The 17,170-nt window shown below is 48.6% G+C and overlaps 1 protein-coding gene across 1 annotated transcript in view; it reads left to right on the forward strand.

The window, feature by feature from the left end:
• RPA1 (replication protein A1) overlaps positions 1 to 17,170 on the forward strand; it is a 1,048,235-nt gene that overhangs the window by 538,713 nt on the left and 492,352 nt on the right. The window contains exon 10 of the mRNA XM_044054876.1: positions 13,533 to 13,638. Coding sequence (XP_043910811.1) covers positions 13,533 to 13,638 — 106 coding nt within the window. The remainder of the gene's footprint in view (positions 1 to 13,532; positions 13,639 to 17,170) is intronic.

Consider the following 17,170-nt stretch of genomic DNA (forward strand, 5'->3'; position numbering starts at 1 on the left):
TAAACTTGTCCACCTTCGCCACCTCTTCTCTTTGCATCCTCACCATTCCTCCTATCCTTCCTCTCATTCTGTCTTAATCCTGCTGACCTTCATTCCTCTTCTCTCTAGAGCATATCTCAATCTCTCCAGGGTCTCCTCCACCTGATCCCTACTCTCACTACAGATCACAATGTCATCTGCAAATATAGTCCATGGGGACTCCTGTTTGATCTCATCTGTCAACCTGTCCATCACCATTGCAAATAAGAAAGGTCTCAGAGCTGATCCTTGATGTAATCCCACCTCCACCTTAAATGCATCAGTCACTCCCACCGCTGTCACACTACCCCCGTACATATCCTGTACCACTCTTACATACTTCTCTGACACTCCTGACTTCCTCATGCAGTACCACAACTCCTCTCTAAGCACCCTGTCATATGCTTTCTCCAAGTCTACAAAAACACAATGCAACTCCTCCTGACCTTCTCTGTACTTCTCCATCAACACTCGGAGCAAACATTGCATCTGTAGTGCTCTTTCTCACATGAAACCATACTGCTGATCACTAATCATGATCCTTCTTAACCTAGCTTCCACTACTCTTTCCCATAACTTCATGCTGTGACTGATCAATTTAATCCCTCTGTAGTTACTACAGCTCTGCACATCACCCTTATTCTTAAATCGGCACCAAAGCACTTTCTCCATTCCTCAGGCATCCTCTCACTTTCCAAGATTTCATTAAACAATCTGGTTAAAAACTCCACTGCCATTTCACCTAAACACCTCCATGCTTCCACAGGTATGTCATCTGGACCAACAGCCTTTCCATTCTTCCTCTTCATAGCTATCCTTACTTCCTCCTTGCTAATCCATTGCACTTCATGATTCACTATCCCCACATCATCCAACATTTTCTCCCTCTCATTCTCTTCATTCATCAACAACACCTGAAAGTACTCTTTCCATCTGTTCAACATACTCTCCTCGCTTGTGAGTAAATTTCCCTCATCGTTTATCACCCTTACCTGCTGCACATCTTTACTAGCTCGGACCCTCTGTCTAGCCAATCGGTACAGGTCCTTTTCTCCCTCATTACCCAACTTTTCATACAACTCTTCATATGCCTTATCCTTGGCCTTCGCCACCTCTTTGCCATGCACCTCATCTCCTTATACTCCTGTCTACTTCATCTCTGACAATACCACTTCTTTGCCAACCTCTTTCTCTGTATACTGTCCTGTGCTTCTTCATTCTACCACCATGTTTCCTTGTCGTCCTTCCTCTGTCCAGATGTCATCCCAAGCACCTTTCTAGTAGTCTCCCTTACTAGCTCTGCTGTAGTTATCCAGCTATTTGGTAACTCTTCACTGCCACCCAGTGCCAGTCTTAACTCATCCCTGAACTCCATCTCACAATTACCCTTTTTCAATTTCCACCATTTGATCCTTGGTGGTGCCCTTACACTTCTCCTTCCTGCTCACCAACGTCATTCTACAAACCACCATCCTATGCTGCCTGACTACACTTTCCCCAGTCAACACTTTACAGTCTCCAATCTCCTTCAAACTGGCCCTCCTACATAAGATAAAATCCACCTGTGTGCATCTTCCTCCTCTTGTATGTCTCCCTATGCTCCTCCCTCTTGTTAAAATATATAATCTGAAGTTAACCCATAGGTTGATGAACAAATGAAGTTATCGGATCTGAGCCGGCAGCTTCCAACAGCTAAGATCCGAGCTCCAAGCTCCTCCCCCTAACCCATAATCCCCTGCTATCCCTTCCTGACATCAGATCTAGTTTGCCACAGTTCTCTCAGCAGCTTGATCAAGCTTCCAGGCATAGTGGTGTCGATTTTGTAAGAAAAATCCTTTTTCTTATCACTTTAAACAAATAGATGTTAAGTTGTCTATCTCGCCTTCATTCTTGCTGGATGGGTTAGGAGCCGACCTCTGCTCCGACTCGACCACTCTAAAAGCTCGAGAGTTGGATCCACCGGCTCGAGGCTCCCCTTATATCCCACAATGCTAGGCGGTATTACCTCAGATCTCGTTTGCCGCTACAGCTATCGAGGTGTGTTGCTTTTACCGGCTCCAGGTTAGTGTACCAAATAGTTTTAAAAACTTAGTAAACCCCTTTCACATTAGTTTTTTGGTTAGTATCCCCTTATTTTAAAGGTTTCTATTCCCTTTCCTGTGTTTTTCTCCCACTCCTTACCACAAGAACTTATCTGTTCTTCCCTTAGGCCTTCGGGCCCTCCTATCCCTCAGAGAGTGTGTTTTTCTGTAGGGACTTAAGATTTGTAAACTACTATCAGTTTAAGTTAGTTTAAATTAGTTTAAATTACCTTTACTTACTCTACAGTGTAATCTGTGTGTTTGTGTTGAGTGTGATTGCACTTGTTTTGTGTCATGTCTAAGGATTCGAAGGTCTCGGGCTTCAAGAAGTGTGACTCGTGCTGTCAGAAAATGTCTCTGACAGACGGTCACACTTGTGTGTACTGCCTGGGACCTTTACACCTGCAGGACTCTTGTGCTGTATGCCATGGCTTCAGCCCTAGAGTCCTGCAGGAAAGGAAGAACAAGCTTATTTTACGGGGCTTGTTAAAGCCTGAGGGTCCCCCGACTGCATCTTCGGGCAAACCCTCTAAGGCTTCTAGGTCTTCGGCTCCAGTTACTGAGTCTGCACCTAAGACTTCTAAGTCTACTCCTGCATCGGCTCCAGCTGGAGCCGATGAGACTGTAACTTCCACTTCGGTGGTTCCCTCTGCTCCGGCCGGAGCCGAGGTTTTGGAAATTGCTACGTCGGCTCCGATCAGGCTTTCGGAGCCGACATCTAGGAACAGGTCAAGGTCACCGTCCCTCGGCTCCGTTCATTCGGCTCCAGCTTCTCCCCTGCTGTCTGAACGGAGCCATGGATCGCACTCCTCTAGGTCTTCGAGGCTTTTGGACCATGATCTTCAGAGGGTAGTGAGTCGACTTGAGTCAGGCTCTGAAGCATCTGGGCCAGTGCCTCGGACTTATCAGTCGATGCTCAACCCTATTTCTCAGAATATTCCTCCTCCGACTCCTTTGAGCTCGGAGCCGGGGCGTTTCGGACCCGAGACTGTGATACCGTCGGAGCCGATACAATTGTCTTCGGCTCCGTCGTCAGCTCCGATTTCTTCCTTGGAAGAATCTCGGCGCCGGACTTCCCTCGTCGGCTCCGAGGGGGTGAGTGGCATCGGACCCTTGTCCGACCCCGCTCTCCCTCTCTGTGCTTCGGCGCTGGTGAGTTCAGCTCCGACATCGGCCTCTGAGCCATCGCTGTCGGTGCCGAGGGAGGTTTTCAGCTTTTCGGAGCGGGGACCTCTGGCTCTGCTTGACAGAGGTGCGTTCGAGGTCATGCGGAGTGTGTTGGAACCTGGTTCAACTCCACAGTCTGCTCCGTCCGCCCCTCCCTCTTCGGTGCCTCAGGTTATGTCTACTCACTCCCTCATCCCAGACCGCAGAGAGCCAGCTCCTCAAGAATCCCCTGTGGGGATCTCATCCTCTTCCGAGGCCTCTCCTGAATTGGCAGGGGAGCCCCCTAGGAAGAGAAAGTGTAAGAGGAAGCACATAGACTCACCTGAGTCTGTCACCTCTGACAGATTGAGGATTCCGAGGGTTCCCCCCGTTCCCCCTTCTGAAGATGTCTCCTTTGCAGACATTCTAGAGATCCTGAAACAGAGGGGAAATTGGCCAGCCCTTAACCCTTCGGAGGATGAATCTGTGTATCTTGAGGCATTTGGCTCTCGCCCTTCCACCTCCTGGGTCTCCCCTCCCTTTGACCCCCTCATGCAGGTGGTAGCTAAAAAGGCTTGGACGGCTCCTGACTCTGTGGACCCTACCCCCAGGAGACCTTCAAAGTTTCACAGCACCAGCAGATAAGCAATTTCTGACTAAGGGAGTTTCTGTGGATGCTATGGTGGTAGCTGCTGCCACTAAGGAGCTAGATGATCCTTCGGTGCCTGTCCATCCTCCTAACAAGGAATCTAGGTCTATGGACAGGTACGGGAAGCGAATGTTTTCGTCAGCTACCTTTGCTATGCGTTCGCTGAACTACCTCTGTCATTTCACTCTTCTTCAAAGAGACCTGATCAAGGAAGCGAGTGAGATGTTAAAGGATCCTACAGCTGCGGGTTTTCAGGATAAGATGAACACTCAGCTGGCTACCCTAAATTCTATAGCTAACTCCTCCTTTCATATGCGGCTGATGGAGCGAGCAGAGCCGCAGGGACAGGTGTGGCCTTACGCCGGCATGCCTGGATGCGGCTGTGCAATTTTGCGGACCCCTTTAAAACGTCTTTCACTAATTCCCAGTTTGATGGATAGTCTCTTTTTGGTCCAAGTGAAAGAAACCTTGACGAGGTGCAAGACAGATGGCAAAACTCTTTCTGCCGTCTGAGTCCGTTTTTCTACTCCTTCTAGACCTTACCCGAAAGGCCAGAAAAGTGGAAAGATGTGGTTCCGCAAACAATCTCAAGGAACTTTGCCTGACGCACAGAGTCGGTTCCCCTCTAGAGGCAGAGGGGGGAACAATAATGGTAGACGTCACCCTAGAGGCAGGGGGGGTCCGCAGAACCAGGGCAATCGGGAAACCTTTTCCGATAAGCCCTTCCAGCATCCCTGAGGTGTTGCCAGACTGTCCACCTTCGGAGGCAGTCGGGGGAAGATTATCACTGTACCCAGAAGCCTGGCGATCCCTAACTCAAGACAAGTGGGTACAGTCCATCATTTCCGAAGGCTATTCCATTCCGTTCTTTCGCATTCCAAACCAATCCAAAAAATCCCTTCCAGATGTTCCACCCGCTCAAAGGGATCTAGCAGCATTGGAAATTTCAAAGCTGCTTGCAAAAAGAGCCATTCAGCCAGTGCCAGCAGACCAGCAAGGATCCGGAATCTACTCCAGGTTCTTTTTGGTTCTAAAGAAAACAGGGGACTGGAGACCAATTTTGGATCTCAGTATCTTGAACAAGTCTGTCAAGAAAAATAGAAGTTATGTTACCATAACGTTCCATGTTAGTTGTCTTCTCACCTTCTTTCTTGCTGGATGGGTTCGGAGCCGACCTTGGCTCCGACTCGGCCACTCTAAAAGCTCGAGAGTTGGATCCACCGGCTCGAGGCTCCCCTTATATCCCACAATGCTAGGCGGTATTACCTCAGATCTCGTTTGTAAGCTAGGCCCTGCTAATAATAAAAAACAGAACTACTGGAAAAGGGAGAACCCACCTCTATAAAAAGGAAGGGAAGAAGGTGACCTGAAGCCTGATCAAGGAATATATGCACAGCAGAGCATATACCTATAGCAATAGAGGTGGTAGAAAGAGAGGTCACAATCAAACTCCTCTAGGTCTGTCCAGGCTAGGGGGAAGGAGGGTGGGGCGAAGAAGAGCGAGAAGACAACTAACATGGAGCGTTATGGTAAGAACATAACTTCTATATGTTAAGTTGTCTATCTCGCTTCATTCTTGCTGGATGGGACCGTCCCTAGCACCTTGTCCCGGGTGGCCTATCGGAACAGACTCTTGAGATCAGTGGAACCAAAGTTAGCTCTATGTCTAGAAGCTAAATCCAACTTATAATGAGAAATGAAAGTGTGAGGAGTAGCCCAAGTAGCCGCTGCACAAATGGTGTCAATAGGCAGCCTGTCTTGGAAGGCTATAGAAGTAGCCAAAGCTCTGGTGGAGTGGGCCTTAGGTTTGTTAGGCAGCTTTTGGTGTCTAATTTCATAAACAAAGGAAATCAGAGATGTTAGCCATCTGGAGAGTGATACCTTTGAAACTGAAAGTCCCTTTCTGCCTTCTGCATAAGAGACAAACAACTGGTCAGTTTTTCTGATCTGTTTGGTCCTATCCAAATAATACCTTAACTGACGATGAACATCTAGCCAATGCAATTTTTGTTCAGACCCGTTAGAAAAGTTAGGAAAAAACACAGGGAGGTCAATGCTTTGATTTAGGTTAGACGCAGAGGCTACTTTAGGTAAAAAGGATGGATTGGTTCGTAAGGACACCCTGTCTTTATGAAACAATAGATACGTGATCGACTGCTGAGTGCATGAAGTTCTGAGACCCTTCTAGCTGAAGTAATGGCTACCAGAAAGAGAGTCTTCCAGGATAGCAATTTCAATGAACAGGAAGCTGCAGGTTCGAAAGGGGGAAGAATCAAAGATGTGAGAACTAAACTAAGGTCCCAAGAAGGAGGAGGAGGATTTCTTATAGGAGGTCTGAGAAGAAAAACTCCCTTCAAAAAAGCTTTGCAAAGCTTGTGAGACATGATGGCAGAATCTGAAATGCCCACATGAAAGTTAGATATAGCTGCCAATTGGACTTTGAGAGTAGAAGGAGATGAACCTGCGTGAAAGAGTTCAGCTAGAAAATCAAGAACTATTTGGATGGGAGCAGTGAAAGGATCGAAGTCCCTTCCTTGAGCCCAATAGGCAAAGCGTTTCCACTTACTAAGATAAATCTTTCGAGTGGAAGATTTATGGGAAGCTATCAAAATATCTCGAACAGTGTGAGATATTTGAGGAAGCCTGGCTAAGGTAGGAACTGGAGGAACCAAGCAGTGAGGTTCAAAGATGGGAGGGAGCGATGAAACTGACCCGACTGATGGATCAAAAGATCTGGAACTAGGTCCAGATGCCAGGGTTGCTCCAACAGAAATTGATGTAGAAAGGGGAACCAAACCTGTCTAGGCCAGTAAGGAGCAATGAGGATCAGTGAGGCCTTCTGAGCGATAGCTTTCTGTATCACTTGAGAGATTAGTGGGAAGGGAGGGAATGCATACAGAAGTCCCCTTGGCCAAACTTGGACTAGAGCGTCTCTGCTGGGCTGGCCTGGTAAGGGGAAGAGGGTGAAATAATCTTTCACTTGCTGTTTTGGGGAGTAGCAAAAAGGTCGCAGCAAGGCTGACCCCACTTGAGAAACTTTCCCCAAGATAGAATCTTTCAGAGACCACTCGTGAGGCATGAGGATAGCTCTGTTCAACTTGTCCGTGATAAGATTGGACTTCCCTGCAATGTGCGTTGCTATCAGAAAACGCTGAGAAGAAATCGCCCATTGCCACAGTCTGAGTGCTTCTCGATATAGGGGGTAGGACTTGGTTCCGCCTTGTTTGTTGATATACCACACTACAGACATGTCCGTCTGAATTGCTATCGTTCCCAAGGGAAGAGAGTCTTGAAGGGCTTGCAACGCTAAAAGCACTGCTCTCATCTCTAGAACATTTATATGCAAGTGGCGTTCGATTGGTTGCCATATGCCCTGACTGTTCTGCCCTGATAATGCCCCCCCCACCCGATCAGGGAGGCGTCCGTTGTCAGAGTAGCAACCGGAGGGGGAAGGACAAAGGGTCTTCCTAGGAAGAGCTGGGGGGAAGAAATCCACCAAAGAAGATGATTCCTGCATGCTTGCGTAATCACAATGGTGTGGGACATCGGAAGTTGCTGGTACGACCACTGTGTGAAGAGCATCCATTGAATGATTCTCATGTGAAATCTGGCTAAAAGAAGTAGAGGGATAGCAGCTGCCATAATCCCCAGTACTTTTAGAACCAATCTGACTTTGACTCTGTTGCTGTGGAATAGAAGGGAGACCAGTTTGTGTATGTCTGCTATTCTTTGGTCTGTAAGTCTTGCAGACATGTTGACTATCTAGATTTGCGCCTATGAAGGTAATAACACGACAAGGCGACAAAACAGACTTTTCGCAATTTATTGAGATACCTAACTTGAAAAATGCGAAAGGTGTAGTCTCTGGCAATCAGAAGAAGATGCTTGGTAGGAGCTGTGAGGAGCCAGTCGTCTAAGTATGGAAACACCTGGAATCCTTGACGTCTCAGATGAGAAGCTACCACTGCCATGCATTTGGTAAACACCCGGGGGCAGTGGTGAGTCCAAAGGGCAGGGCTCTGAATTGAAAGTGACTGGTTCCCAGCCTGAAGCGGAGGAATCTCCTGGAGCGTCTGTTCATTTTTATATGATAGTACGCATCCTGAAGGTCTATAGAGCACATCCAGTTTTCCTTTCCCAATAGGGGTAGGATGGATTGTAGCGTGACCATCCGAAATCTTGTTTTCTTGACAGACTTGTTCAAGATACTGAGATCCAAAATTGGTCTCCAGTCCCCTGTTTTCTTTGGAACCAAAAAGAACCTGGAGTAGATTCCGGATCCTTGCTGGTCTGCTGGCACTGGCTGAATGGCTCTTTTTGCAAGCAACTTTGAAATTTCCAATGCTGCTAGATCCCTTTGAGCGGGTGGAACATCTGGAAGGGATTTTTTGGATTGGTTTGGAATGCGAAAGAACGGAATGGCCTTCGGAAATGATGGACTGTACCCACTTGTCTTGAGTTAGGGATTGCCAGGCTTCTGGGTACAGTGATAATCTTCCCCCGACTGCCTCCGAAGGTGGACAGTCGGGCAACACCTCAGGGATGCTGGAAGGGCTTATCGGAAAAGGTTTCCCGATTGCCCTGGTTCTGCGGACCCCCCCTGCCTCTAGGGCGACGTCTACCATTATTGTTCCCCCCTCTGCCTCTAGAGGGGAACCGACTCTGTGAGTCAGGCAAAGTTCCTTGAGATTGTTTGCGGAACCACATCTTTCCACTTTTCTGGCCTTTGGGGTAAGGTCTAGAAGGAGTAGAAAAACGGACTCCGGCAGAAAGAGTTTTGCCATCTGTCTCGCACCTCGTCAAGGTTTCTTTCACTTGAGGACCAAAAAGAGACGATCCATCAAACGGGGAATTAGTGAAAGACGTTTTAAAGGGGTCCGCAAAATTGCACAGCCGCATCCAGGCATGCCGGCGTAAGGCCACACCTGTCCCTGCGGCTCTGCTCGCTCCATCAGCCGCATATGAAAGGAGGCGCATGGAGGAGTTAGCTATAGAATTTAGGGTAGCCAGCTGAGTGTTCATCTTATCCTGAAAACCCGCAGCTGTAGGATCCTTTAACATCTCACTCGCTTCCTTGATCAGGTCTCTTTGAAGACGAGTGAAATGACAGAGGTAGTTCAGCGAACGCATAGCAAAGGTCGCTGACGAAAACATCCGCTTCCCGTACCTGTCCATAGACCTAGATTCCTTGTTAGGAGGATGGACAGGCACTGAAGGATCAGCTAGCTCCTTAGTGGCAGCAGCTACCACCATAGCATCCACAGAAACTCCCTTAGTCAGAAATTGCTTATCTGCTGGTGCTGTGATAAACTTTGAAGCTCTCCTGGGGGTAGGGTTCACAGAGTCAGGAGCTGTCCAAGCCTTTTTAGCTACCACCTGCATGAGGGGGTCAAAGGGAGGGGACACCCAGGAGGTGGAAGGGCGAGAGCCAAACACCTCAAGATACACAGATTCATCCTCCGAAGGGTTAAGGGCTGGCCAATTTCCCCTCTGTTTCAGGATCTCTAGAATGTCTGCAAAGGAGACATCTTCAGAAGGGGAACGGGGGGAACCCTCTGAATCCTCTAAATCTGTCAGAGGTGACAGACTCAGGTGAGTCTATGTGCTTCCTCTTACACTTTCTCTTCCTAGGGGGCTCCCCTGCCAATTCAGGAGAGGCCTCGGAAGAGGATGAGATCCCCACAGGGGATTCTTGAGTAGCTGGCTCTGCGGTCTGGGATGAGGGAGTGAGTAGACATAACCTGAGGCACCGAAGAGGGAGGGGCGGACGGAGCAGACTGTGGAGTTGAACCAGGTTCCAACACTCCGCATGACCTCGAACGCACCTCTGTCAGGCAGAGCCAGAGGTCCCTGCTCCGAAAAGCTGAAAACCTCCCTCGGCACCGACAGCGATGGCTCCGAGGCCGATGTCTGAGCCGAACTCACCAGCGCCGAAGCACCGAGAGGGAGAGCGGGGTCGGACAAGGGTCCGATGCCACTCACCCCCTCGGAGCCGACGAGGGAAGTCCGGCGCCGAGATTCTTCCAAGGAAGAAATCGGAGCCGAAGACAATTGTATCGGCTCCGACGGTATCACAGTCTTGGGTCCGAAACGCCCCGGCTCCGAGCTCAAAGTTGTCGGAGGAGGAATATTCTGAGAAATAGGGTTGAGCATCGACTGATGAGTCTGGCTCTGAAGCATCTGGGCCAGTGCCTCGGACTTAAGAAGTCGACTCACTACCCTCTGAAGATCATGGTCCGAAAGCCTCGAAGACCTAGAGGAGTGCGATCTATGGCTCCGTTCAGACAGCAGGGGAGAAGCTGGAGCCGAATGAACGGAGCCGAGGGACGGTGACCTTGACCTCTTCCTAGATGTCGGCTCCGAAAGCCTGATCGGAGCCGACGTAGCAATTTCCAAAACCTCGGCTCCGGCCGGAGCCGAGGGAACCACCGAAGTGGAAGTTGGTCTCATCGGCTCCAGCCGGAGCCGATGCAGGCGTAGACTTAGAAGTCTTAGGTGCCGACTCAGTAACTGGAGCCGAAGACCTAGAAGCCTTAGAGGGTTTGCCCGAAGATGCAGTCGGGGGACCCTCAGGCTTTAACAAGCCCTGTAAAATAAGCTTGTTCTTTCTTTCCTGCAGGACTCTAGGGCTGAAGCCATGGCATACAGCACAAGAGTCCTGCAGGTGTAAAGGTCCCAGGCAGTACACACGAAGTGTGACCGTCTGTCAGACATTTTCTGACAGCACGAGTCACACTTCTTGAAGCCTGAGACCTTCGAATCCTTAGACATGACACAAAACAAGTGCAGTCACACTCAACACAAACACACCGATTACACTGTAGAGTAAGTAAAGGTAATTTAAACTAATTTAAACTAACTTAAACTGATAGTAGTTTAGAAATCTTAAGTCCCTACAGAAAAACACACACACACTCTGAGGGATAGGAGGGTCCGAAGGCCTAAGGGAAGAACAGATAAGTTCTTGTGGTAAGGAGTGGGAGAAAAACACAGGAAAGGGAATAGAAACCTTTAAAATAAGGGGGTACTAACCAAAAAACTAATGTGAAAGGGGTTTACTAAGTCTTTAAAACTATTTGGTACACTAACCTGGAGCCGGTAAAAGCAACATACCTCGATAGCTGTAGCGGCAAACGAGATCTGAGGTAATACCGCCTAGCATTGTGGGATATAAGGGGAGCCTCGAGCCGGTGGATCCAACTCTCGAGCTTTTAGAGTGGCCGAGTCGGAGCCGAGGTCAGCTCCGAACCCATCCAGCAAGAATGAAGGCGAGATAGAAAACTTAACATCAAGATTTCGGATGGTCACGCTACAATCCATCCTACCCCTATTGGGAAAGGAAAACTGGATGTGCTCTATAGACCTTCAGGATGCGTACTATCATATAAAAATGAACAGAAGCTCCAGGAGATTCCTCCGCTTCAGGCTGGGAACCAGTCACTTTCAATTAAGAGCCCTGCCCTTTGGACTCACCACTGCCCCCCAGGTGTTTACCAAATGCATGGCAGTGGTAGCTTCTCATCTAAGACGTCAAGGATTCCAGGTGTTTCCATACTTAGATGACTGGCTCCTCACAGCTCCTACCAAGCATCTTCTTCTGATTGCCAGAGACTACACCTTTCGCATTTTTCAAAAGTTAGGTATCTCAATAAATTGCGAAAAGTCTGTTTTGTCGCCTTGTCGTGTTATTACCTTCATAGGCGCAAATCTAGATACAGTCAACATGTCTGCAAGACTTACAGACCAAAGAATAGCAGACATATACAAACTGGTCTCCCTTCTATTCCACAGCAACAGGGTCAAAGTCAGGTTGGTTCTAAAAGTACTGGGGATTATGGCAGCTGCTATCCCTCTACTTCTTTTAGCCAGATTTCACATGAGAATCCTTCAATGGATGCTCTTCACACAGTGGTCGTACCAGCAACTTCCGATGTCCCACACCATTGTGATTACGCAAGCATGCAGGAATCATCTTCTTTGGTGGATTTCTTCCCCCCAGCTCTTCCTAGGAAGACCCTTTGTCCTTCCCCCTCCGGTTGCTACTCTGACAACGGACGCCTCCCTGATCGGGTGGGGGGGCATTATCAGGGCAGAACAGTCAGGGCATATGGCAACCAATCGAACGCCACTTGCATATAAATGTTCTAGAGATGAGAGCAGTGCTTTTAGCGTTGCAAGCCCTTCAAGACTCTCTTCCCTTGGGAACGATAGCAATTCAGACGGACAACATGTCTGTAGTGTGGTATATCAACAAACAAGGCGGAACCAAGTCCTACCCCCTATGTCGAGAAGCACTCAGACTGTGGCAATGGGCGATTTCTTCTCAGCGTTTTCTGATAGCAACGCACATTCCCGGGAAGTCCAATCTTATCGCGGACAAGTTGAGCAGAGCTATCCTCATGCCTCACGAGTGGTCTCTGAAAGATTCTATCTTGGAGAAAGTTTTTCTCAAGTGGGGTCAGCTTTGCTGCGACCTTTTTGCTACTCCCCAAAACAGCAAGTGCAAAGATTATTTCACCCTCTTCCCCTTACCAGGCCAGCCCAGCAGAGATGCTCTAGTCCAAGTTTGGCCCCGGGGACTTCTGTATGCATTCCCTCCCTTCCCACTAATCTCTCAAGTGATACAGAAAGCTATCGCTCAGAAGGCCTCACTGATCCTCATTGCTCCTTACTGGCCTCGACAGGTTTGGTTCCCCTTTCTACATCAATTTCTGTTGGAGCAACCCTGGCATCTGGACCTAGTTCCAGATCTTTTGATCCATCAGTCGGGTCAGTTTCATCGCTCCCTCCCATCTTTGAACCTCACTGCTTGGTTCCTCCAGTTCCTACCTTAGCCAGGCTTCCTCAAATATCTCACACTGTTCGAGATATTTTGATAGCTTCCCATAAATCTTCCACTCGAAAGATTTATCTTAGTAAGTGGAAACGTTTTGCCTATTGGGCTCAAGGAAGGGACTTGGATCCTTTCACTGCTCCCATCCAAATAGTTCTTGATTTTCTAGCTGAACTCTTTCACGCAGGTTCATCTCCTTCTACTCTCAAAGTCCAATTGGCAGCTATATCTAACTTTCATGTGGGCATTTCAGATTCTGCCATCATGTCTCACAAGCTTTGCAAAGCTTTTTTGAAGGGAGTTTTTCTTCTCAGACCTCCTATAAGAAATCCTCCTCCTCCTTCTTGGGACCTTAGTTTAGTTCTCACATCTTTGATTCTTCCCCCTTTCGAACCTGCAGCTTCCTGTTCATTGAAATTGCTATCCTGGAAGACTCTCTTTCTGGTAGCCATTACTTCAGCTAGAAGGGTCTCAGAACTTCATGCACTCAGCAGTCGACCACCGTATCTATTGTTTCATAAAGACAGGGTGTCCTTACGAACCAATCCATCCTTTTTACCTAAAGTAGCCTCTGCGTCTAACCTAAATCAAAGCATTGACCTCCCTGTGTTTTTTCCTAACTTTTCTAACGGGTCTGAACAAAAATTGCATTGGCTTAGATGTTCATCGTCAGTTAAGGTATTTACACCACGAAAAAGACCAAACCAAGTAACAAATGAAAGTTCACCACTGCCAAACAAAAGACCAGACTCCAACCCGCTACTTTTTAAACGTTTTCGTTCTTTAATCTCAAGAACTTCTTCAGAAATGCCTTTCTGAAGAAGTTCTTGAGATTAAAGAACGAAAACGTTTAAAAAGTAGCGGGTTGGAGTCTGGTCTTTTGTTTGGCAGTGGTGAACTTTCATTTGTTAGTCAGTTAAGGTATTATTTGGATGGGACCAAACAGATCAGAAAAACTGACCAGTTGTTTGTCTCTTATGCAGAAGGCAGAAAGGGACTTTCAGTTTCGAAGGTATCACTCTCCAGATGGCTAACATCTCTGATTTCCTTTGTTTATGAAATTAGACACCAAAAGCTGCCTAACAAACCTAAGGCCCACTCCACCAGAGCTTTGGCTACTTCTATAGCCTTCCAAGACAGGCTGCCTATTGACACCATTTGTGCAGCGGCTACTTGGGCTACTCCTCACACTTTCATTTCTCATTATAAGTTGAATTTAGCTTCTAGACATAGAGCTAACTTTGGTTCCACTGTTCTCAAGAGTCTGTTCCGATAGGCCACCCGGGACGAGGTGCTAGGGCTGGTCCCATCCAGCAAGAATGAAGGCGAGATAGACAACTTAACATATAGAAGTTATGTTCTTACCATAACGTTCCATGTTAGTTGTCGTCTTCTCGCCTTCTTTCTTGCGTCCCACCCTCCTTCCCCCTAGCCTGGACAGACCTAGAGGAGTTTGATTGTGACCTCTCTTTCTACCACCTCTATTGCTATAGGTATATGCTCTGCTGTGCATATATTCCTTGATCAGGCTTCAGGTCACCTTCTTCCCTTCCTTTTTATAGAGGTGGGTTCTCCCTTTTCCAGTAGTTCTGGTTTTTATTATTAGCTGGGCCTAGCTTACAAACGAGATCTGAGGTAATACCGCCTAGCATTGTAGGATATAAGGGGAGCCTCGAGCCGGTGGATCCAACTCTCGAGCTTTTAGAGTGGCCGAGTCGGAGCCGAGGTCGGCTCCGAACCCATCCAGCAAGAAAGAAGGCGAGAAGAAGACAACTAACATGGAACGTTATGGTAAGAACATAACTTCTATTTATTGTGTGTGTGTGAGTTGGCTTAGTTTCCCACTAGCATTAACGTTTTTTTTTTTTTTGTCTAGTTACCTAGTTAACTTTTAATGTTTTCCTCCCCCCTCGTGTACGTGTTAGGGTGTGTGTGTGTGTTGGGGCCTACAGAGTGTGTTTTCTTATAGGTATGGCGGAGGCATCCAAAACCTTCTTTTCAAAGTGTACCAAGTGTGGCCATAAGCTGTCCCCAGCGGATGGCCACACTCGGTGCATTTTATGCCTTGGGGTTGAACATCTGTCCACCGGCTGCACTATTTGCGCAGTGTTCAACACCAGGGCCCTCCAGGACCGGAGGTCGAAGCTGATTCTGGCGGGACTTCTGCCCCTGGACCCACCTTCGTCCTCCGTTCCTTCCGTGGCACCTGCTGCGGCAGTGCCACTTGCTATTCCCCTCCCCTGGCCTGGACTCCACCTCCCACCTTGGGCCAGGAGGAGAGGGACACCAGAAAGGAGAAACGCAGGGAAGAATCACATGCGGCGGGCCGAGGCTTCTGCACTCCCCGCCAGCCAAACTGGTTTCTCCTCTTTGGGCCTCCGAATCTTCTCCTTCCTGGCTCCAATCTCCCCGCTTTTCGCCAGAGGAGGAGACCCGGTCGCATTCGAGGTCATCGAGGTGGCACTCCCGGCTCGCCTCGGTGGCCTCATCAAGGTCTACCCACAGTATGTCAGATGCAGACTTGGACCGGATGATGCGCAGGTTTCTCCAGGCCCAGCTGCAGATGGGAGTGCTTCTGCCCCCCCCCCCCCGTCCGTGGCGTGAGCTCGGCCCCCTTTTTTGCCTCGATTGCTCCTCCTCTGACCCACTACCGGGGTTCGGCGCCGATGGCACCTTCAAGTCTGTTGGGTCCATTTTCTTCGGATCCGAGCTCTCTGAGCAGAGAGCTGAGCTTCGGATCCGGAGGTGTCAGTGTAGCTTCGGCTCTGCCTCTGTCGGAGCATACTGGCCCTTCGGATCTGACCGCGTCTGCTCCGATCCGCATGTCTGACACGAGGGAGGGTCTGCTCTCTGATCCTAGGGAGAGCAGCTCTCCTTCGGCGTTCGATGTCGTGGAGAGAGTTTTGTCGAGGGATTCCAGGCCCCCGGCTTCAGCTACGGTTCCACCCTGCACTCCCTCTCAGACGGGTCCGCCTACCATCACCCAGCCCCAGGGACAGTCTGCTCAGATGTCCCAGATAGATGTTCATCATGTTTCACTGTTGCAGTCATGACTGTAGGGTTCTCCCCTGCCGGCAGGCAGTCCTCGGTCGGCCAGAATCCCAAAGTCTGGGTCTGGCATCAGCTGCTCAGCCATGCTCCCTGACATCAGAGCGCCAGGAGTACAAAGCTGACAGCCGACACCATGTTCTCCAATCTTTCTTGCCGTGCGGTGATAGCAGTTCGCATTTGCCGGTCGGCTGACTCCTGACAATTTTTTATTATCGTACTTAAGTCCGAAGACTCTTCTCCTACTCAAAGCTAAGTACCCCGTTGGGGGAAACTTTTTTTCTTGCTCCAGTCCGATGTCAGAAAAAGTTAATTGTATTTCTTGTGGGAAGCAAATACCTCATAAGGATTTTCATTCTTGCTGTATTCCTTGCTTAGGCCCTGACCACGACGTAGCTAGTTGTCGGTTTTGTGCTAGATTCCATCAACGTACGATTAAACGAAGGTACGATTTTGCATTTCATTACTTCGGAAGGCGTTTTAATTACAAAATGTCGTCTGACTCTGTTCCGGCTACCGGAGTTCCCAAACGACGCAAGGATAAAGACAGGCTTCCGAGGTCCAAATCAGACGATATTGTACAAGCAGAGCCAGCTTCAGGTTCGGCCGTCTGAGGCGCTTTTGCAGCCCCTGTTGGCCATTTCGGAACCGATGGCCGAAACTGACTCCCACGAGGAGCCAACTAGGCCTTTGAATATTTCTGTTGCAGGACCTTCGGACAATGCTCCTTCGGATGGGTCCGGAGCCGCTGTGCAGGTACTGGCTTCCGAAGGGGTTTTCAGGCCTACTCAACTTCTAATAAAGGCAAAGCCAAAGACTCCTTCCAAATCAAAGACTACAGCCCCCAGGCCTGTTCTGATCCGGCACCCAAGTCTCCGAAGCTGTTACTTAAGATGGCGGAGGACTTGCTTACTATGATTAGGGGTTCACATCCCCCTCCAGATAAAAGGCCAAGGCAGGAAGTGTATTATGACTCCTCTGATCAGGCTTTTGTTTCTTCAGTTTCTTCTTCTGACCAGGAATATTCTTTCCCTCATGAGGATTCTGATGCTGAGGAATCCATTCCTTCAGCTTCTCCTCCTGAGGATTTCTCTTTTGGGGAAACTTTACATGAAATGAGGGAACATTTTCACTGGGAAGGACAAGGAGTACTCTGAATCTAAGAAAAGACTTGGGGAATTTCTTCTTCTTCCCCAACATAGACCCCTTGCTATCCCTCCTGTTTTGGATATTGTGGATGATGCTTTTTTGGAGGCTAACTTAACTCCTGACTCTTTTCCTCCTGCTCCTGTTAAGCCAGACAGATATTATAGGGTTCCTGATTTCCACCAGTTTTTATACAAGAATCCTACTGCCGATCCTGAAACCATTTCTCAGGGTCCTAAGGGGGTTAAG

The sequence above is a fragment of the Protopterus annectens genome, chromosome 13.part0 (genome assembly GCF_019279795.1).
Source record: "Protopterus annectens isolate FY-2018-M chromosome 13.part0, PAN1.0, whole genome shotgun sequence".
Taxonomy (NCBI): domain Eukaryota; kingdom Metazoa; phylum Chordata; order Ceratodontiformes; family Protopteridae; genus Protopterus; species Protopterus annectens.